The 23,862-nt window shown below is 41.8% G+C and overlaps 1 protein-coding gene across 3 annotated transcripts; it reads right to left on the reverse strand.

The window, feature by feature from the left end:
* Positions 1-1,344: 1,344 nt before the first annotated feature.
* Positions 1,345-18,213, reverse strand: LOC121873721. 3 transcript variants are annotated; one of them, XM_042377423.1, is made up of 6 exons: positions 18,150-18,213; positions 17,543-17,608; positions 16,299-16,404; positions 9,099-9,251; positions 6,433-6,561; positions 1,345-3,909 (listed from the first exon to the last, which is right to left on the reverse strand). In XM_042377423.1, exons 2-6 carry the CDS (start codon positions 17,564-17,566, stop codon positions 3,800-3,802), a joined length of 522 nt encoding a protein of 173 aa, XP_042233357.1. In that variant the 5' UTR covers positions 17,567-17,608; positions 18,150-18,213; the 3' UTR covers positions 1,345-3,799. The 3 variants fall into 3 exon arrangements, with proteins under 3 accessions (XP_042233357.1, XP_042233356.1, XP_042233358.1); XM_042377422.1 differs by having other exon boundaries at positions 18,130-18,209; XM_042377424.1 differs by lacking the exon at positions 1,345-3,909 and having other exon boundaries at positions 6,425-6,561; positions 18,130-18,209.
* Positions 18,214-23,862: the final 5,649 nt, after the last annotated feature.

Below are 23,862 nucleotides of genomic sequence, written 5' to 3' on the forward strand. Positions count from 1 at the left end.
CCAGTCTCCACCCACACCAGCGTGCGCAGGTAGCCAACTGCCTCCATTCTTACCACTTCCATTCATTCAGGTCCCCGGGTTGGCCAAAATTACAAGACCACATTTTTTAGCATGTAAGGGATTAGTTTTTGTTGAATCTTTTTTTAACTTGATGAAATGTTTCCTTCAAAATAATTTGTTCTGTTTCTTGACTCATATTTATAGATGGAAGAGTCAATGTGTGTGTGTGTGTGTTTGTGTAGAGCCGCCGATATGGTCAATAAGGGGATTGATTAATGAGGAGAGAGAGAGAGAGAGAAGAAGGGGTAGAGGAGAAACGATGGGAGAGAGAGAGAGAGAGAGAGAGAAGAACGAACAGAGACAGTGGGGGAGAGAGAGGCAAAGAGAGACGGAGAAAGAGAGAGAGGAACGGGAAGAGACAATGGAGTTTCTTTTTTAGTTTAACAAATTTATTGACAAAGCTTGGAGTACAGTTTGCCTATTCTGAGTAATGCCGTCAGGTCTTGACACTGAGGGTGGTATCACTTAGATAGAGGGAGACGCCTGGGAGGAAACAGAGAGAGACGAGACCTAATCTTACATAACCTAACCTCACTTAGTTTAACCTAACCTTATCAAACCTAACCTATCCTAAACTAATCTTACGTAATACAACCTAACTTACTTGGGTTCATACAAAGGAGTGTTAGTTACAAGACTAGCGAGGTCATCCTAAAACTATATCTTGCGCTTGTGAGACCTCACTTGGATTACGCAGTTCAGTTCTGGTCACCGTATTACAGAATGGATATAGAATCCCTAGAAAGAATTCATAGGAAAATGACAAGACTAATCCCGGGCATTAGGAACCTTGAATTTGCACTCCCTCGAGAGGCGTAGAGTGAGGGGCGATACGATTGAGGTGTATAAATGGAAGTCAGGGCCAGACAAAGGGGACATTACAAATGTACTCAAACTATCCAACCAGGAGCGAACTCGTAACAATGGTTTTAAATTAGACAAATTTAGATTTAGGCACGAAAAAGGTAAACATTAGTTTGGAAATAGAGTAGTGGATGAGTAGAGCAAGTTACCAAACATCATCATTAACTCGAATACGCTGGATAGCTTCAAACATAAGTTGGATGGATATGTGAGCAATAGGGGTTGGGTGTAAATGGGACTGCCCAGTATGGGCCAATAGGCCCACTGCAGTTTTCTCCATTCTTATGTTATGTCACCTTTGTTTAGCCCTGACTTCCATTTATACACCTCGATCATATCGCCTCTCAATCTACGTCTCTCGAGAGACTGCAAATTAAGATGCTTTAATATGTCTTTGTACTCAAGTTTCCTAATGCCCGGGATTGTCATCCTCCCTCTGTCTCAGACGGATGGGGGATGGCTGGCTGTGGTTGACGGAGGTGGGGCTTGCCTGTGATCACTCCCCCCACCAGAGGGTAACCGACATGAGGGGACACTGAGAGAGAGGATGACTGGGGAATAGGGATAACATGCGATAACCGAGACACTAGGGAAACAGGTGATAGGTGTGTTGTTACTCAGGACTCAATATATCACTGCATAACACCAAAGACATGTATGACAATGTTTACTCAGCACCAAGAGGGGGGGAGGGCAATTTATAACACCCCTTAGCGGTTCTTTGTTTATTGAACACCTTCTATTGAGATTGACAATTATACTTCAAAACAATAAACCTAATTTCCTAGCTAGTTAAACAGGTGTCACATGAATCACAACACATTTCGTGAAACAGATAAAACCGGCCGACCAGTCGTACGTCTACACTGAACCAATTTTAACCAGACTCTGTGTTTGAAAACAAAGACGGCCTACAAGGCACCACATCTTCATGACGTCACGTCTTACAGGCTCTCCTTATTGGTTCAGACCTAAGGCATTCACACTCACAGGTCACTGCGATTGGCTCATACTTGGCGGGATATACTCACTAACTCGTGACATTGTTACAACATCAAAAACTGCCATTATTAACATCTCACTGGGGTTATTTACATTATCTTGGTATATATTGGGATATATTAACATCTTCATGGAATTATTAACTTATGACTAAAGCATACATATAATCATCAATACAGGTATAGTTAGATCTAATTTACATCAAGAGAGTCGATATACAGTACAAGTAAATATATAGAAGGAACAAATTAATAGTAGCCATAGTGTGATCTATAAAAGACGGGGTGAGTTTTTTCTCGCCCAAAACGTTTTATTGACATGTGTGCAGTTACCAATAAGTTCAGCCGTCGATCTAAATATTATGTTCAGCTCACCCAGTGCTAAAAATAGTTAGAAATACATATATTTACTGAAATCCGATACTCTTATACGTCAGTCAGCATATGTAAGTAGAGAGTCGAAGGCGTAATTTATAAGCATCGGTGTGACTGATGTTGTTGGCACCCTTTGTGGAGACTTTGTGAGTATCTGGGCGATTGAGGGGCGTTATGATAATGGTGGTGGGTGAGAAGAGCGAAGGAGGGAGACAGACAGAAACAAGTAGAGAGGAAGGAAAAGAGAAGGACATAACAAGTGGATGGGAAAAGATGAGATAAACTTAAACCAAAAAATAAAACCGATAAACAAGGAAAAAGAAAACAGAGAGAGAAAGAAGGAACCATACAGTGCATCTAAACAGTTAAGAAGACATACGACTAAAATATGACGGAGGAAGAGGGACATACAGTACATAAGGATATTAAAAAACTAGAAAAAGTCACAAAAATATATATTGTTTTATGTCTCAACCTGACCGTGACATTTTCAGTGCTGTGGTCACTACCGAAACACCGTGAAAGGTCAGCACAGCTCAAATGACCCCCACCCCCTCTCCTCCCGGGGTCTTACTCTGAGCACTTCACCCAAGTTTTGTGAAACAGACTTTAAACAAGTAAATTCTCCTAGACACACTAGCACTAAGGCGTCTCATCTCGTCTCAAGTTGAAGCAAAGGAACGGAGAATAAATAAATGATGTGTGAAAAATCAGAGAAACAGGTAGAGTGAGGATAAGAAGAGCATAATGTTGATGACGTCACAGTGTGGGCGAGGCCCGAGTGTAAAATCTCACTCACTCTGTTTACAAAGGGTGTCAACCGTGACTTCACAAGCCTCTGGTATCACCCCTTCACGTCCATTTTACTATATGGTGATAGATATAGTGATAAAGGAAGTCGGTGATACAATAAAGCAGTCATACAGTGAGGCAGTCATACTGTCAGTCATACAGTGAGACAATGATACAGTCATACATTCATACCGTGAGGCAGTGGCAGTCATACAGTCATAATATAATTCTTAATGTTAAGCGGCCCTCTGGTGAGTTTCCTGCCATACTCTGTGATCCTGTTAGTTCTTTAATAATAATAATAATAATAATAATAATAATAATAATAATAATAATAATTAGAAGAAGAAGAAGAAGAACGGAAAATAATTTCATATAAAGCACTTGTGAGCCTCTAGAGTGTCTAGACTTTTGTCTTCTGAGACGTCCTCGCTGCATCTGGTATTATTACACACACACACACACACACACACTTCCATATTGGACAAATCCAATATGCCCCCCAGGGTAAGGAGTGTGTTAAGGGTAAGGAGTGTGTTAAGGTATATTTGTTTCATTCACCACATCATTATCTCTCACTTATGCCGTCATTCTATTCTCTTTTATTTCCACCTCCTTCTCTTTCTCCCCTTTCCTCTTCATCCCCCTTCGACTTCCTCTTCTAACTCCGTCTTCTTCTTCCTCCTCCGCCTTCCTCTTCCTCCTCTTCAGCGCTTTAGCTTGTGTAAGGCACCCGTTATAATGTTGGAGACTCGCCCCTTCAGGTTGGTGATGGGGCCCTCCGCTGTAGCAAGGCGCAGCTCCTCCAGTGATACTCCTGTCGGGATACAGTGATTTATTGTAGCCGTAATACAGTGAATACTCCTGTCGGGATACAGTGATTTATTGTAGCCGTTATACAGTGAATACTCCTGTCGGGATACAGTGATTTATTGTAGCCGTGATACAGTGAATACTCCTGTCGGGATACAGTGATTTATTGTAGCCGTGATACAGTGAATACTCCTGTTGGGATACAGTGATTTATTGTAGCCGTGATACAGTGAATACTCCTGTCGGGATACAGTGATTTATTGTAGCCGTGATACAGTGAATACTCCTGTCGGGATACAAGATGGTAGTGACACAGTATTGAACGTGATAGAAAAATGTGTAATACAATAATGATTCAGTGGAATACAGCAATATAGGAATTGTGATAGACATACAGTAGGATACGGCTATATTGGAATTGAGTATGATATAGTTATATAGTATGATACAGGAATACAGTGAGATGCAATTATGCAATGAAATACAGTAATACAGGGGTAGAGTGATACAATAATGAAGTTGGGTACAGTATTGCAATAATTATTTAGTGTTTTATGATAATAAAATTTACAGGAATACAGTAGCATACAAAAATACAGTTTGATACGAGGATAAAATGATACATGAACAGAGAGATACAAAGTAGCACAGTAATATATAGATACAGTAATACAAAGATACGTAAAGATACAGTGTGATACAGGAGTGCAGTGAAATAATGATGTTTTTCTCTGTTAACTCTGTCTTCGTGAGTATGTCAGTTTGGCTGTCAGTGTCTGTGTGGGAGGGGCGCCGTGATATACACAAGGCTGGAGGTATCCCCGGCACACACACACACACACAATGGGGGGCGGCATTATATTGCTGAGCCTCTGCCAGGTTGGTGTGGCTCAGACCCCGTGTGGTGACGCAGTGTGGTGTGAAGAGGGAGGGACGGAGGGTAGGAGAAGAGAGAGAGGTAGTGAGGGAAAGGTGGACGGTGGAAGAGGGAGAGAGGGATGGAAGGGAAGACGGAGGGAGGCGAGGAAGGGAAAATGGAGGGAAGGAGGGAGAGCAAGAATCTTTCAAAGACTCCCACCTGACAATGAACAACAACAATAAATGATTCTCAAAAAGTTATTAAGCCTCAAGAAGTCCCTTACCACCCCTGATCTATACAGCCAGGCATAGATTCTTAGACCAGCATCCGCCAGTAGGGACGGCGGGAGGGAAAGAGAGGGGCGAGACAGATTAAGATGTCCTTAGGGAAACAGCAATTGTTTACAGGCGCCTTAACCCCAGCTCACATGCCAGCATCACAAGATGTTCTTTAAAAACCAGACATCTTAAAAAATTATATCATAGAATACACGATACTGTGACCACCAAGGTAATTATGTTCTATTGTGTATCAGTAAAAGTATTTACCCTTAACATAACTTAACATAACCTAACCTAATCTAAGACTAACCTAACCTCAAAATAGAGCTAGGGTGGTTTATCTCCAGGTGAATCCAAAAGGTGACACAACATTAATATTCCTTATAAACATGTATTATTTTCTTCAGTATGTAAAGTTGTGTGTCTGTATAGACGTTTGACTACCGTATCTTAATTATCACTTGAGGGACGATGGAAGGTAGTGTCTACTCAGCAGCGTCAGACTGGACAATGGCGACTGGCCAATCAGCGTCTAATGGGACAATGGTATAACATCGTAATGGGTGTCGGTCTTTGATGTTCGGTCAGTCAGATATGTCAACAACAACACCAAGTATATCCTGTGTCCTCGCTTTTGGAAATTGTCTCTCTGTATGTATGTACTGTATGTATGTATGTTTGTATATATGTATGTACTGTATGTATGTTTGTATATATGTATGTACTGTATGTACTGTATGTATGTTTGTATATATATATATATATATATATATATATATATATATATATATATATATATATATATATATATATATATATATATATATATATATATATATATATATATATATATATATATATATGTATGTAATGTTCGTGTCTAATGTGTGTATGACTGTAATATACATAATACACAAAGCTTAATTAGCATTTACGAACACTTTTTATGGATCTGAATCCTCAATTTCTTCAGTTAACTAAAACCTCGAATTATCCTTAATCGAGGCTTCTAACTCTTTATGAAACTAAAGCCTTGATTATTAAGATCACCTGCAGATTAGCGTCCAACTTAAGCTACATGATGATTAAACACCTTAACGCTACCTGGGGGTAAAATTAGGTTAGCTTAGTTAATGTTGGGTTCCGTTAGGTTAGCGTTAGGCTGTTAAGAAAGTGCAGTTCACTGAATGCCCAGTGGTGAGAGTGTGTGCAGGGTCCCCAGTGGTGAGACAGTTCACAGGTCCCCAGTGGTGAGACAGTTCACAGGTCCTCAGTGGTGAGACAGTTCACAGGTCCCCAGTGGTGAGACAGTTCACAGGTCCTCAGTGGTGAGACAGTTTTAAGTCTATATTCTGGTGCAACATCAATAAAAATAATTTCTACTCACCAATGTGAAGTTCTGAACCCTTCCTGTAGGTGGGGGTGCCGGTGGGGGTGAAGGAGAGAGTAGAGAAAGCTTCAGACTGCGCCAGGCTTCCAGAGTCTGCTCGAAGCTCTGCCCTCAGCCGCTCCAGGGCTGGCATATGTGAGAACAATTGAGTGATAATAAGAATAGTAATGGTAATACCAGTAACAATATCCATAATAATAATAATAATAATAATAATAATAATAATAATAATAAACTTCTTCCTTCATAAGTTACCAGTAATCTTACACAAAACACCTTGGTAATTCAACAGGTCACACATGGTAAAAATAGGAACATAAGAACATAAAAATAGAGGAAACTGCTGCGGGCCTATTGGTCCATACTAAGCAGTTCCGTTTACACTCAACCCCAATCGCTCATATATCCATCTAAAATATATTTGAAGCTACCAGAAGTGTATGCATGAGGCATGACGAAGTAAGGGATCTCACAGCAAATTTAATGAAAGAAATCTGCCACGACGTCACGGTGGAATCGCCCTTCCTTCCATTGCACGGTGAGAACCTCCGTCACAGGATTTCAAACACATCCAACGAAGCCCGTGTGGACGTCAGTACTCGAGGATTCTGGACACGGGGACAGCAAACCTTCTTTGACATAAGGATTATCGATCCCATGACCGAAATGTCACCGTAACCTTGTTCTCGATACTGTACACAGGGGGAACGAGAATTACAAAATCAGGGAATTTGGGGAGAGAGTTCTGAATGTTGATCAGGGCAGCTTCATTCCTCTGGTGTTCACAACTTCTGGTGGGATGGGACTAAATGCAAGATGTTTCTATGCCAGACTCGAGGAGGTGTTATCTGAACGGAAGCAGCAGCCCAGAAGCCACGTTACAGCCTGGTTGAGATGTCGACTGCCCTTCTCTCTGCTTAGGTCTGCATTGCTCTGCCTTCGGGAAACGAGATCTTCGGCCCCAAAGCCGACTACGGTCTCAGATATTGACTATGAGGCAACAGTCACTGAATGCCGCATAGATCTGCGGCTCATCTAACTCAACACAGCCAGGGTAGCTACTTATGTATTAGGATATTTAATCTTAGGGTGATAAATGGCGACGAAGGTGTGGCTATTGGGGGAGGCTGGAAGCTTGTTTAAAAAAAATTATACATTTGGCAGAATCCCTTGGGGTTTGACTTCGCCTCCCTTGCTACCTTTAGTTCATTAATCCTCTTTGTTTTTCTTATCTCGGTCTCAACCCTACTGGCCAATAATTTATAATAATCTCGGAGGTAAACATCACAACGATTGATTCTCCTACCAAGAGCCTTTCTTTGCTCAGTAATATTCTTTAAATAATTATTTGTCAATTTGGGGTCATTGTTGTTTGATCTGAGTTTTCTGTATGGTATATGCTGCCCTTGTGCATTAAGTAACTCGTTATTTAAATTGTTATGGTACTCGTCAACCTCATTTCTCGTGGTTAGGTCACCCTCTGCTGTCATGTTTTGTGAGGTTATCGTGGTCAGGTCAGCTGGAAGGGTGGGGGTACATTATGTGAGGTCACGTTATTTACACCCTCTCGTGAGGTCATGTAATTCACCCCGAAACATAACAATCCTTCTCTCAGCTGTCTTTTCAACCTATCAAAGATTGACCTTCTAAAATCTGGAGCTTTAATGCAATATTCCTTGCGATTGACATTAAATTCTACTTTGAATCTTACTTCTTTGTGACTGCTGTTAGCTAGTTCGTTCCCTACCTCGACATTACTAATAGATTTTTCTCTGTTTGACAGAACTAAATCTAGGATATTATTACCTCAGGTGGGTTCGTCTATATGTTGATTTAGGAAACAGTCCTGAACTGTTTCAAGAAAATCCTCTAAACCTGAGTTACCCGTAAGATAACACATTTTTTCAACAGCAAATGAAAAGAACGGGAAATTGTATTGAGACTTCATGAATAGGGCGGTGCGGGAGAGTTCTGAGATCACCTGAAGATTGTTCCCCACTGCTTATTTCACCTGATAATAATTAAACACCCTGGCGATTGTATTGGTTTTGATTGGGTTAGACTAGGTTAGGTTAAGTTATTTTATTATAGGTTAGGTTGAGCTTGGTTAAGTTAGATTAGGATAGGTAGGTTAGGTAAAGCATTAGGTTAGGCTAAATTAGGTGAAATAACTTGGGGTACCTAATCTTGGAGTGACCCGAGATATGTGTTGTTAACCCCTAATTACATTTTTTTTTGGGGGGGAAAGGACATTGGCTTATAAAATAAACATATCATTAAGGAAAACTGGAAATATTAATGAGTATAATCAGAAAGTCATTAAGGGTGGTAAACACAGGCTAAGAGAGGAATGATTAATTACTTTGTTTACTGGTAAGCTTTGACTTCACCCATGATCCCAGTCCTTCTATGGCCTCTGAGCTTATCCTTGACCCCTGACCTTATCCATGGCCCTGACCTCATCCATAACTCCTAATCTTACCCATAACCCTAACCTTATCCATGACCCTTCTTTAAACCCTTTACATTACCCATGACCCCTGACATTATCCATGGCCCCTGACCTCACCCATAGCTCCTGACCTTACCTATGACCCTGAGCTTACCCGTGACCCCTGACCTTTCTTTAAGCCTCTAACCTTACCCATGACCCCTGAACTCACCTTTGAGAAGATCCATTTCGTCCATCTCAGAGTTGTTGATGATGTTCAATTGGCGACGGAACTTGCGGGCCAGCTGACGTCGTATGTAGTTAGCCTCTATCTCCTGCTTGGTCCTGGGAACACGACACTTGAACACGCAGCAGAAGAACATGGCTGAGGGCAGAGACATATTAAAGCATCTGAGTCTGCACTCCCTCGAAGGACGTAGAGTGAGGGGCGATATGAATGAGGTGTATAAATGGAAGTCAGGTTTAAACAAAGGTGATATAGCAAAGGTACTTAATATTATTCAACCAGGAGCGAACTCGTACAAATGGTTTTGAACTAGATAAATTTTAGATTTAGGCTCGTGACCACAGCCTGACAACCTAAATTTATTGATCCTGTTAAACAATGTGAAATTTCTCTGACCAGTAAATTTTATTTTACGGTGTGCATGGGACATGTGCTTAGGAAGTGTACGTAGGAGGTGTACGTGGGTGGTGTACATGGGAGGTGTACATGGGAGGTGTACTTTGTTTCTGTACGATAGAGATATTCCTAGCAAGTATAAATGACAGGTGCGAGTAAGAGGTGAACCAGGTGAACCAGGGATTAACAAACTTTGTGGGAGGAAGATCAGGTAATTATGTTTACCTAGATCGTCTTTATCATTATTTTTATCTCATTAAAGGATCTTATACGAGCCAGAAACTATATACTAAAGTAATAAAATTAACTTCAATTTAGGCTTAAGGTGGATGGCAGGTGTTTCCACTAAGTTAACCTATAGGGATCACCTGAAGATTAACACCCCAACGCTACCTGTCGTGGTTAGGTTAGTTTAACTTAATGGTGGTTAATCTTAAAGTTATCATGCAGAACGAACATAAGGAAATATGTCTTCACACAGAGGGTAGTATGGAACAGTCTACCAGCCCAAGCTGTGGAGTTGAGAACAGTACTGGGCTTCTAAATAGACCTTTACAAAACTATCAAGAACAATGGAGGGATCCTGCACAGGCCACTGACCTTCCCTCTGCATGATCGCCTCTAGTGAGTAACCACTAGGTAAATAAGTTAAGTAAATAAGGTAATTTGCCTGTTACATACCTGCAGGCTTTAAATACGTTCTTAATTTAACACTAATTTAACCCTTATATACGTGTGCGTTATATCTTGGATCACGTCACAAATATTTGTTAATCAACTGTGTGTCTGCTTGTGTTTTTAATCTTGACCAGTGCCCAATTATACCTATATTTCTTTCCTTTAGTTCTTCCTGTTCATTTTTCCAGTAAAGTTAATCATTATATGATACTAAACAATTTGGGATGGTGATTGCTGTTTTCAGTGTTGTTTATGTTGTTTATATTGCATTTCGTTGTTATGGTGGGAAATATAAAATCCCACAGAAGTATAACTTCTCGTCACTAAAAGAAAACAGATCTATAAGGTTCGATAAAAGTGAAACAAACTGAATCCATTGAACCAATTACGACAGAGGTGGCGATACTTATGTATATATGTAAATAATTGTGTATATTTTGGGTTTGGTACTGTAAGTAATTAAGAATTACTTGGCTTAGTATTATTAGTACTAATCACAACAATATGTAAGAACATGACGTGGTGTGTATTCCTCCACGTACTTCATACCAACAACGAGGCACGGAGACGTGGGGCTGAAAGTTGAAACTGAAAATGGCAGTGTGAACCCATAATCCGAGGAGTGTGGTACCCAACGTTGAGTGTAATCACAAACCGCCGTGAGACGTAGACCCTCGAGTGTACCTAATTACAAGGCCAGCACGGAGTGATTATTTAGAAACTTAACATTATAAACTTTTTGAGTGATATACATAAACTTTATGGCAATTAATATAATAAATACGAAATATTTACAACATACACCGAGACCTGGATCCACCATATGGGCGTTACTCCAGACCCAGTAAGCAGGAGAAGAGGCTCGCTGTCCACCAAGGCTAAGTACCCTATATTATAACTTCTGGCCAGTAGTATATATTATATGGGGAAATTATAGGATAACGTTATGTCGTATGATAATCACACAACATCTAGCAATTTCTCATTTTAATTCAGTTATTATGCCATAAAAACATACGAAGAAATATGGTCAGTATTTTGGTTAACAGGCAGGCTATAATTATCTACAGTCCAGTATTTACCTTCTTTCAGTGAATGATAAATGCCATCACGAGAGAGGTTATTACAGTGAGTACTTGTAATTCAATTTCGATTAGTTAAGTTATCGTGAATTATACTCGGTACTCTAGCCCATCTCATTTTACGTAGGTGTGTTAATTTTTAGCGTACGGAGGGGAGTAGGTCAGTTGCGTCGAATATATAACAGTTATTGTTGTCATTGTTATTATCGTTGTTTTTGTTGTCATTATCGCCTTTGTTGTTATTGGAGTCACTGTTTACTGTCTTTTGTTAATGTTATTGTCGTCTCTGATGTCAACCTTCTCCTGTTTCCCTTTCAATAATTGTGTTCCGTCTGCCTCACGTCCTTATCAATTTACCACACGTTACCTTGTTGTGGTTCTACTCGGTGTTGTCCACCAAGGGTTCAGCGGTCAATTAACTGGTATGATAGGATTTATTTTCCTATTAAAGCTGACGTACCAAGACGGGGCTGTACCGCGATAAATCCCATTCTGGATTAATCAGAGATCACTCTACACGGAGGAGATTAATTTAGGCCAGTTCCCTCAGGATCTCATTACCCGTCCGAGTATCACGTGTGCCCTCACTCTCTGCCTCAGCTGATTATATTAAAAATCTCATTTCCTTCACATTCGCGTCTGGCGGGACTTCATGAATAGTTTCATTGACGTCTTTCACGTTCATTATTACTCACAGCTCGACTATTTCCTCTCTAACTGTTAATTCTTACTTTATTGTCATATAATGTTCGTTTGTTTTTCATTATTTTCATCACAAAATAATCATCGCCCCCATCTTCCCCGTATTTGACTGGAACTGATACACATCTTATGATTCTACTTTAAAATTATTCAAATCTGGGTGTCACTTATACAACATCTTTCCGTTCTTAATAAGCGACTTGATAGCTTTACCAAGTCGTTTGTTGGTCACGTCTAAAAATAAATAATTCATTCCTCTCTTTATTGGTTAGCGCTAAGAAATGGAGCACTAAGAGGTGTTTACCTGCGGGTCTGGAATACTCTGAATATATTAACTCGGTTTGACTTTTTTTTTCATTATTTTGACTTCGCTTCAGTACGGGATATGAGGGTGATCGTTCGACTGACATAGTCACCTCAGACGCTCTTCCTGCGATGGGCCTAGTGCTAGCGCTGCTCGTACTGGCGATGGTAACTGTTCGACTTAGCGTTGATACCTGCTTGTATTAACAATATATTTTCTCAAGGTATGGGCTGTCTGGTTGAGACCCTGGTTGACATTATTAAGCCTGGCTCAGCCTCCTCCTACTACCAGTATCCCTCCTCCGCCGGCTGACACAGAGACTGACTCGGGATTGAATTCATGAGATTAACAAAATTAACTAACGGTGAGGATGACAACAACGAAAAAATCATTAACACAAATAAACAAACGCAGACAACCACCAATACCACCAAAGAAAACTAGAAAACCACAATAATTAACAAACAAACCTATACAACCACTCACACAACCAAACACACCCACACAACCACTCACACAACCAAACACACCCACACAACCACTCACACAACCAAACACACCCCCACAACCACTCTCACAACCAAACACACCCACACAACCACTCACACAACCAAACACACCCACACAACCACTCACACAACCAAACACACCCCCACAACCACTCACACAACCAAACACACCCCCACAACCACTCACACAACAAACACACCCACACAACCACCACAACCAAACACACCCACACAACCACTCACACAACCAAACACACCCACACAACCACTCTCACAACCAAACACACCCCCACAACCACTCACACAACCAAACACACCCCCCACAACCACTCACACAACCAAACACACCCCACAACCACTCACACAACCAAACACACCCACACAACCAATCACACAACCAAACACACCCACACAACCACTCACACAACCAAACACACCCACACAACCACTCACACAACCAAACACACCCACACAACCACACAACCAAACACACCCCCACAACCACTCACACAACCAAACACACCCACACAACCACTCTCACAACCAAACACACCCCACAACCAACACCAAACACACCCCACAACCACTCACACAACAAACACACCCACACAACCACCACACAACCAAACACACCCACACAACCACTCACACAACCAAACACACCCCTACAACCACTCACACACAACCAAACACACCCACACAACCACTCACACAACCAAACACACCCCCACAACCACTCACACAACCAAACACACCCACACAACCACTCTCACAACCAAACACACCCCCACAACCACTCACACAACCAAACACACCCCCACAACCACTCACACAACCAAACACACCCACACAACCACTCTCACAACAAACACACCCCCACAACCACTCACACAACCAAACACACCCCCCACAACCACTCACACAACCAAACACACCCCCACAACCACTCACACAACCAAACACACCCACACAACCAATCACACAACCAAACACACCCACACAACCACTCACACAACCAAACACACCCACACAACCACTCACACAACCAAACACACCCACACAACCACCACACAACCAAACACACCCCCACAACCACTCACACAACCAAACACACCCACACAACCACTCACAACCAAACACACCCCACAACCACTCACACAACCAAACACACCCACACAACCACTCACACAACCAAACACACCCACACAACCACTCACACAACCAAACACACCCACACAACCACTCAAAAACACACCCACACACCACTCACACAAACACACCCACACACCACCACACAACCAAACACACCCCTACAACCACTCACACAACCAAACACACCCACACAACCACTCTCACAACCAAACACACCCCACAACCACTCACACAACCAAACACACCCACACAACCACTACACAACCAAACACACCCACACAACCACTCACACAACCAAACACACCCACACAACCACTCACACAACCAAACACACCCCCACAACCACTCACACAACCAAACACACCCACACAACCACTCACACAACCAAACACACCCCCACAACCACTCACACAACCAAACACACCCCTACAACCAAACACACCCACACAACCACCCACACAACCACCCACACAACCACTCACATCCATCACTGGACACCCAATAAACGTATCATATTTTCGTAACATAAAAATATTATGTTTACAACCTTTGTGATATTTGTGTTTATGATTGTGAAAAAAAAGTGGTGGATGGTAAAGGAAAATGAAGGAAAGTGAAAAATGTTGAAACAAAGTGGAGGACGGTGAAGGAATGCTGAAGATGGTAAAGGAACGATACTGACGAATGATATGAAGCAAAAATGGACGAAAGGAGATGGTGAGGGGCATTGACGGATACAAGAGAGGGTTGGGGGGGGGGTGAGCCATGGTGAGAAATAGTGAGTGATGGTGAGGAATACTGTAGTAGAGGTGAGGGTTATTGAGGGAAGAGGATGATGTAGCATCACCACCTAACTGTTTGTAATCTAGGGATAATGGTTGAGTGTATTGTCTAAACTGGATCCCATAACTCACCACACCTGTCACCACCACCACACTCCACTACACCTGTCACCACTAGCACACTCCTTTACACCTGTCACCACCACCACACTACTTTACACCTGTCACCACCACCACACTCCACTACACCTGTCACCACCACCACACTCCTTTACACCTGTCACCACCACCACACTACTTTACACCTGTCACCACCACCACACTACTTTACACCTGTCACCACCACCACACTACTTTACACCTGTCACCACCACCACACTCCTTTACACCTGTCACCATCACTAGTACACCTGGCACCATCACTACTACACCTGGCACCACCACCACTACACCTGGCACCACCACCACTACACCTGGCACCACCACTGGCACCACCACTACTACACCTGGCACCACCACCACTACACCTGGCACCACCACCACTACACCTGGCACCACCACCACTACACCTGGCACCACCACCACTACACCTGGCACCACCACCACTACACCTGGCACCACCACCACTACACCTGGCATGCTTACGTAATTATTTTGATCCCAATTATTTTAAATGATTTTCTAGAAAACAAACATTACTTAAAACTACTTGGAGACTACTGGGGGCTGCTAGGGGTTACTGGGGTCTGCTAGGGGTTGCTGGGGGCTACTAGGGGTTGCTGGGGGCTGCTGACAACTACTACCAACTTCTGGGAAATATTAATGACCACTTCAAAACTACTTGTACTACTCGAGACTACTGGCTATCTATTAGGACTACTAGACACTATTCAGATTTCTTGGAGACTATTTAGAGCTACTTGAGAAGGCTGAGGTTTACTGAGGACTACTTTTTACTACTGAAGCCTCTACAATTATAAGGAATTTCGGGGACTACTGAGGACTTTAGGAAACTCTTTGTGACTAATGGGGACTTTGGAAGATTAATGAGACTCTCGGGAATTAATGGGGACTATTAGGGACTGTTAAAGACTACTTAAAACTACTGAGACCTATTGATTTCTACTGAAGACTACTGGGGACTACTGTGGACTAATGAATACTTCTTGTTACTATTGGTGACTACTGAGGAATACTGACGACTACTTGGGACTACTGACGACTAATGAAGTCTACTGGTGACTACTGGATACTTCTACGGGCTTCTAAGGACTACTGGTGACTACTAGAGACTACTGGTGACTAATAGGGACTACTTGTGACTACTAGGGACTACTGGTGACTACTAGGGACTACTGGTGACTACTGAGGACTACTTGTGACTACTAGGGACTACTTGTGACTACTAGGGACTACTGGTGACTACTAGGGACTACTAGGGACTACTGGTGACTACTAGGGACTACTGGTGACTACTGAGGACTACTTGTGACTACTAGGGACTACTTGTGACTACTAGGGACTACTGGTGACTACTAGGGATTACTAGGGACTACTTGTGACTACTAGGGACTACTCACTGACAGACAGACCAGCAAGGCTTGTAAGGAGCAGGACGTGCCATCGTCTGAAGGATCCCCACACTTCTTCCTCCTCCCATGGTCTAGGGACCTCCGTACATACACCCTGCGAGAGATAGTGAGAGATAATGAGAGGTACGTGAGAGATGGTGAGAGATAGTGAGAGACAGGTAAGAAACATCGTCAGAAGCAGACGAAAAGGTTTTGAGACATAGATGAGAGAGATATTGATGGACTGGTGAGAGATATAAGACAGGTGAGAGAGATAATGGGGCAGAGACAAGTGGGAGATATATAACAAAGTAGAACTAGATATGAGAGGATTTCAACCCAGATCAAAAGTTTATAAATAACAAAAGAAATGATTCAAAGACACAACGAAGTGTGAGAGACCCAGGAGATATCTTGAGACACTTGGCTGGGAAGAATTAAGATATTTTTAGATATATTTTATTGAACCAACTTATTGTATTAAAACCATGGACTCAGATTTCAAAGGAACTTATGCTGGTAAAGATAATTCACTACACATAGTCTCCTTTAATAGTTTTCATTATTGAGCAAATGGACAGACGGATTAACTGACAGACGGACAGAAGACGATTAGACAGATATTAATGAGGAACAGGCAAATGCACGGGGAAATAATCAGACGGAGGTGAGTAACTCTTCAATATCACGGCCACACTCCACCAGCATATAGAAAAAAAAGCCAAGGCCACCTTTTACCTTATTATGAGAGTCATTGTGAGGGGAATCAGGTCTGGTGGCGGCAGGAACGTCATTACCGAGACACCACTACAGGTTTGCATATATTAAAGACGCTACCATGAAGAATGGCGTATACACAGTCACAGGCAGTCTCACAGACAAACATTTACAGAGATATTTGCGTATAGTAATAATAATAATGAGAATAATAACACGAAAAAAGAAAAGAGTAAGAAGAAATTTATGATGAAGGTAATTAGGTATTATAATCAAGGGTGTCACTTGTCACGCTGTATACTGGACAAACTTCTTGGAATAAACCAGTAATAATTATATCTGGCTCCGTGAGGTAATGACCACATCCCTCGTCCCTTATAAGGCAGATTACACAAAAAAGAAGTCTTTTATAGCGGTTAGAACATGACTACAGTACAGTAATAAAAAGGACTTCCAAACTTACCTCAGTTTTACTAAAGAAATACAAAAAATCTAGTTTTTGGTGAAAGACAAAGGTGCCCCATTTTTCATATTACCTCACAGAGGGTGGAGTTGTCCATCTTAGATGAAGTTGGTGCACAAACTTCCCGCCAAGTGATCACCTGAAAGAAATATGAGCGGGACTTCTTGACATGTCAACAATACATCTAACAAAACAAGTAATTTGACTTTTAAGATTTACAAAGTTGTGTTATGACTGCCTGATGCACGATATATTAGTATTTCCAGTGATGTTATGAAATGATACCATTTTCAAACTACACTCGCTTCTTTAAATAAATACAGTATAAATTAACATCGGCAATAAATAGCAGACAGGGCTCTTTGAATTTATTATGATTATATCGATAAAACCACACAGGAAAACGGATATAATGGCGCACCTTAGCTTTCGTCTTTATTCAAGACATCTTCAGAGGCAACTGAATAATGACGAAAGCTAAGGTGTTCCATATATATAAATATATATATATATATATATATATATATATATATATATATATATATATATATATATATATATATATATATATACATATATTCTAGTGGGTGTTATTGTGGTAACGGCCAAAATATTAATTTCCAAAAGTAGTATCTAACATTAGGTGTTTTAGCCACTCACTCATATACTGGAATATTTACACTTCACAGACAAATAGATGAAAGCCGCGACGAGTAACGTCACCAACACCCCTCTAACACTCCCTGCTGTACTGAGCCCTCACCCCTCACCTCCCAAAACCTCCGGACCTTATTTCTAACCCCCGTTACCCCCCACCTCGCGTGTGTTCCGACCCCAGCCCCTCTCCACCCAGCACCACCAAGCCGCGCCCCACACGCAGCACCCCACGCAGCACCCCACCCAGCACCCCACCCAGAACGACTCCACCCATCACCCACCCAGAACCAACACCCAACATAATCACACACCGCAATATCATCATACCATAAACCTTCCTATCTTTCTTTTTTCGAATATCTTACAGCTTTACGCCTTACCTACCATGAATTGTTTATAATAAATATCTACTGAAATAAATTTTCCACCGTCTTCATCAGTTATACAATATGAGACCGTCATTTCTTCCATTCCGTTCTTCCTATCCCTCGTCACCTTCCTTTCTCCAATCTCCTCGTCTCCCCTAAGCCATCCTCGTCTCCCTCCCTTTGCCTCTCAACCTCTCTCATCTTCCTCAAATTTCTCCTGAAGCCTCTCTCGTATCCCCTACCGCTTCCTTACCTTCCCATTTCCCTCTCACTTAGCTCCCCACCCATCCTAGTTCACCCCTCAGCCCCCCCCACTCCTCAGTTATCCATGCTCCCGGGTTATCCTCACCCCCCCCCTCCCCTAGGGTAAACAGCCACGCCCAGCCACCCAATCCTCTTTAGTGATACACGCAACAGGTCCTGAGCTTGTTAGGGGAGTTTGACACTTAAGCCTGTAGGAGTTTGTACTTGTTGGGGTTCATTTGCATATCTGGAAGACTATGATGACAGAGATGAAGATGATGACGGTGAGGTAAATCTTCTTCTAAGTCTCCTCTTTATCTTTTATCTACTTTGTTATTCATTTCTCTCCCGTTTTCTTTCCTTACATATCAATGTCGGGTTTTGTTTTTATATTTCTCTCTCTCTCTCTCTCTCTCTCTCTCTCTCTCTCTCTCTCTCTCTCTCTCTCTCTCTCTCTCTACACACGCACACACAATACTACTACTACTACTACTTTTGCTGTCACTCGGAATCGAGTATGACGATCATCCAGCTATAATACAGTAATATAGGTTATTAAGGTTGCCACCTTCGTTGGTGAGCTCTGAGGTGACCCGAGAGGCCGACACGGGACCGGCAAGGCCATCCACAGATGTTGCACGTGTGGAGGGCTACAACTAGTGCGGGAGGGGAGGAGGCAGCGTCTTTCTGGTGGTGGTGCTTGTCTGCCTCGGTATGCAGTCGGGATAACTCGAAAGTATTAACACCTTCTTGCGTGGTGCTCCTCCAAGCGTGTATCCTTTCGTCTTTAATTTGTGAGTTACCAGCGGATGAGCGGAGGGGGGCCGCGGCATGGGTAGTTTGGTCATGCATTGCTTTAGTTTTAGTAGAATTGAAAAATTCGCATCTCTTGTGTTGATCCGCATTTTTTTTTTTTTTTGTTTCACGCGATTTTTTCCACCAATCAGGTTTTTTTTTAGGCAAGCTATGTTTAGGGCAAATTTTCTAGCCCCCTCCCCATGTGGGGTGAGCAGAGTGGCAACTGGAAGGGGCTAGATCCCACTGCATAAACTACCATCATATTTATGCCGCCCATGTGAAGAGTTGTGACTTGAGACTCCCGGCAGTCATCTCTTCCTGTCCCCGTCACCACTCATCTGTCGCCATAGGACTTTTTGGGATTTAGGGGTTCTGATGATGATGGAAAGTATATGTTGAATAATTGCTGCGCGCGAGTTGATCCAGTGGTGCAGGTAGCTGCAACAATTGGGGAGAGAGAGAGTTGCAATGGAGTGCCGATTGCCCAGTTTGCTGGGTTTCACCTTAGTAGCTTGTTCATCTTGCATTACCTTTATCCGCCGGTGTAGTCGTTGGGTTCCCGTGTCGGTCACCTCTTCCGCCTATTCCGCCGTTGGGGTCTTACTGGACCTCTGTAGGCATCTCTTCCTGATGCGGGGCTCCACAGCAGAGTTTTCTTTCAGGTTTTAATCAGCAAGACAGCGTGGCAGTGGTTGGTATAGTCACCAGGACGTGTCCACATGCTGGTCTAGCCTGCGTGGTTCCCGTGTGTTGCCACTTACCACGAGGATGCACAGTAAGTATCCCATGCGATAACTCACCTCCATCCTGACACTACAAATACCAGAATCAAATATATTTGGATTTTCCGCTAAACACCCATTGTCACACTCCAATTAACAATATCTGTATGCCTCAGCAAGACACACATGCTAACTGATCTATCAAGGAACCTTTACCACTTCGGAGTTTTTAACAACTTCTCCACCTCCCTTTTTAATCTTTGGCAAATGTTAACAGCTTATCTTTTCATCCTAAAAACTCAATACACCAAAATGAAAGAAATTGAAGGTGAATTCATCAGTGTGACAAGTGTTTAATCTACTTGACAACAAGCAATTAATCAGTGCCCCTCAACTGTGACAGTTTCTTCAGTCGCCTTAGGTAATGTGGAGGTTAATCGATGGGTCAAGTGAGTCGCGCACTATAAACTTTGCTTGGTATATCCTGTGTCGGGATCCACCCCGGTTAACCATCAGCGAGCATCAGTTTTTCAGCCAAGACTATTAGGGATAGGTCATATGAAAACCAAAAGCTGCAAAGACAGTCAAAAAATTGAAAAGGTGAGACAAAAGAGTTAAGAGGAGGCCACGTGAACAGGTGGAGGGACCTATATGCTTAATCATTTTAATTAACTGATAAATCTAATGATATGATTGGGCCTGACTCTTATTAATAAACCTGCCAATCCGAGGCGTGTAATGGGGAGCGAACAGCGTATGTCCTCTGCAACTGACAATGATTCCTATAACTACTGTCCAATTAGTTTAACATCAATTGTAGGCAAATTACTGGAAGCAATATTTTCAAACTTAACTTGAAATCACCTTGAGAAACACAAGTTGATCAATGATTCCCAACATGGCTTCACAAGTTGGGCGTTCATTCTTTTCAATTGTTTTCGAATCAGTGGATGACGGACACGATTATGATGTGGGTTACCTCGACTTTAGCAAAGCCTTTGACAGAGTACCCCATGAAAGATTAATACATAAAGTGAAGGCCCATGGAATTGAAGGAGATATTTTAAACTGGAATAGGGCGTGGTTACAGGACAGGAAACAGAGAGTCAGCATTAAAGGCACTAAATCCGATTGGGGTGACGTCACTAGTGGAGTACCTCAAGGCTCAGTACATAAACGGCATAGATATACTGTAGGTGTAAACAGCAACATAAGTATATTTACTGATGACACTGAACTAGGGCGTATAATTAAATCTGACGAGGACTCCGTAAAACTACAAAAAGTTCTAAAGAAATTTTTTGCATGGTCTGAAAAATGGCAGAAGAAATTTATTGTGGACAAATGTAAACAACTTAGCCTTGGAGATGTAAACAGAAAACAATTATCAGATGAACAACGTTGATATAAAGAAGTCCGATTGTGAGAACGATTTAGGGGTAATGATGAGCAGGAATCTTAAACCAAGACAACAATACGTATTTGCTCGAAACAAGGCTATCAAAGTACTTGGGTTAATACAAAGGAGTGTTTTAGTTACAAGACTAGCGAGGTCATCCTAAAACTATATCTTGCGCTTGTGAGACTTCACTTGGATTATGCGGTTCAGTTTTGGTCACCGTACTACAGAATGGATATCGAATCCCTAGAAAGCATCCAAGGGACGAAAAGTATAAAAGTACCAAAATGGCCCCTAAAATGGTCCCTTGCCCTGAGCTCCTTTTATCTTAAGTTCAACCCTGACCCTTAGGCCACAGGGGTAATATTAATAATAACAATAATGGTAGTAAAGAGGTTCAGTTCGCCACATATCTGCACATTAGAACTTACCAACAAAACACAGTAGAAGATGTTTAGCGTTGAAACTAAGACTCAGGGAACGGATTTTAATGAGCTACCCTTTAAACATTGTTGCTGTTGCTGCCTCGTATGTCAGTCAAATGCGTGTTTAAACCATTAGTGTCGTTTCGTATGTCAAATGAATGTTTAAACCGTCAGTGATCTGAAGCACCTGAACATATTTATACAACATCAACACACTCGTAAAAAATATTAATATCTGTTGTAAGAAAAAGGAGTTAGTAAATAGTGCAGTTAAAGCGTTAAAAAAAATGAAACAGCAACAAAACAAATTTAGAATTACAATCTCTCTCCATCAGATTTTACCCTGGAAAGGACGCAGGTATAGCTATAATATCGAATAAAGTAGGAGAGAAGAGCACGAAAGAGTAACAGCGAGAGAGAAGAGGATAACCAGAATAAAGGAGGGAGAAACAAAGTGGTGTAGGCATCTAGAGTGAGCGGAGGAGGGAAGAGGCATAAGAGCAAATGATGAGTGAGTGGTGGAGGGGAAGGTGTAAGAGGAGAGGTGACCAAACACAACACAAGAGAGACAGAAAATGTGAGAGAGGTGTGGAGAATTAACAGTGGAAAGTCTCATCGCAAACTCGCTCGCAATTATAAGTCATAACCCTGATCTGGACGACTTCGGCGGGTCTTCCCCTTGTTCTACCTGAAGCTATTACAAAGGTCTGATATCAAGCTCTCCTTCCCGAACTTCCATCTTTTTGTCTCCCTGAGTCTTTAATCTCCTGGATCTCCTCCTTTCTTTCATCCACCATATTCGTGCGGTTGGGGATTATGCATACCACTAAACCTGGAGTCTTTCGAGGCTCAGTTTTTGCGACAAGAACCTGCACAACAGTTTATTCATCACTCTAATGACCAAGCCCATTCAAGTCATAAAGTTAATCGCTGAACTACTTTATTTCATTGAACGATAATAATGGGTTCATAAAGTCAATGGTGTACATATAATTACAGTCAACACCGTTCAGACACAAATTCTTGCTATATATATTACACTAACAAGAATATTTCCAGTCTTATCACTTTTATTCCGTGAACGTTCTCTTTACTTTACTCGAATTTTATTGTTATTAACATCTGTCATTTCTTGTACTTCTCGTTTATAGAATTCCTTGGCCACTCACCTTTACTCCTCGTTAAATAATAGTGCACACATCTCTTAATAACACCTAAATGAGGGACACAGTACCTGTCAATTACAACTAATTCATGTATTTACTTTTTCTTATCGGTTATGCACTGTACTAGGCAAGTGTAGCATCAATATACTCACACTATATAATATTACAGTTAATTACTCCGTGAACATAATATACAATACTAAATGTTCATACTAGTACAGTACCTAAGTGGTCGTTCATACAATACACCATTACAATACTTAGGCACCCACACTCTCCTTCAGCTACAGATAAAGGTAATGTTATTTATATTACTTAATAGTCATGGTAATAACATTAAGGATTATAGTATTACATTTAATTTATCACGAAGTAACATTTGGCCCAAAGTGAATTTATACTTCAGCAAACTTTCCAAGACCCATTACTGCTCAGTGCTCATATTTAAAATATTTCATTGAGGCGAGGGAGTTGATTTGTGAGAGGTGAAGTGTGTGGTGAGATGGGTGTTTGTGTGGTGAGATGGGTGTTTGTGTGTGGGGAGATGGGTGTTTGTGTGTGGGGAGATGGGTGTTTGTGTGTGGGGAGATGGGTGTTTGTGCTGTCACTCTCGGA

The sequence above is a fragment of the Homarus americanus genome, unplaced genomic scaffold, assembly GCF_018991925.1.
Source record: "Homarus americanus isolate GMGI-L3 unplaced genomic scaffold, GMGI_Hamer_2.0 scaffold43895, whole genome shotgun sequence".
NCBI lineage: Eukaryota > Metazoa > Arthropoda > Malacostraca > Decapoda > Nephropidae > Homarus > Homarus americanus.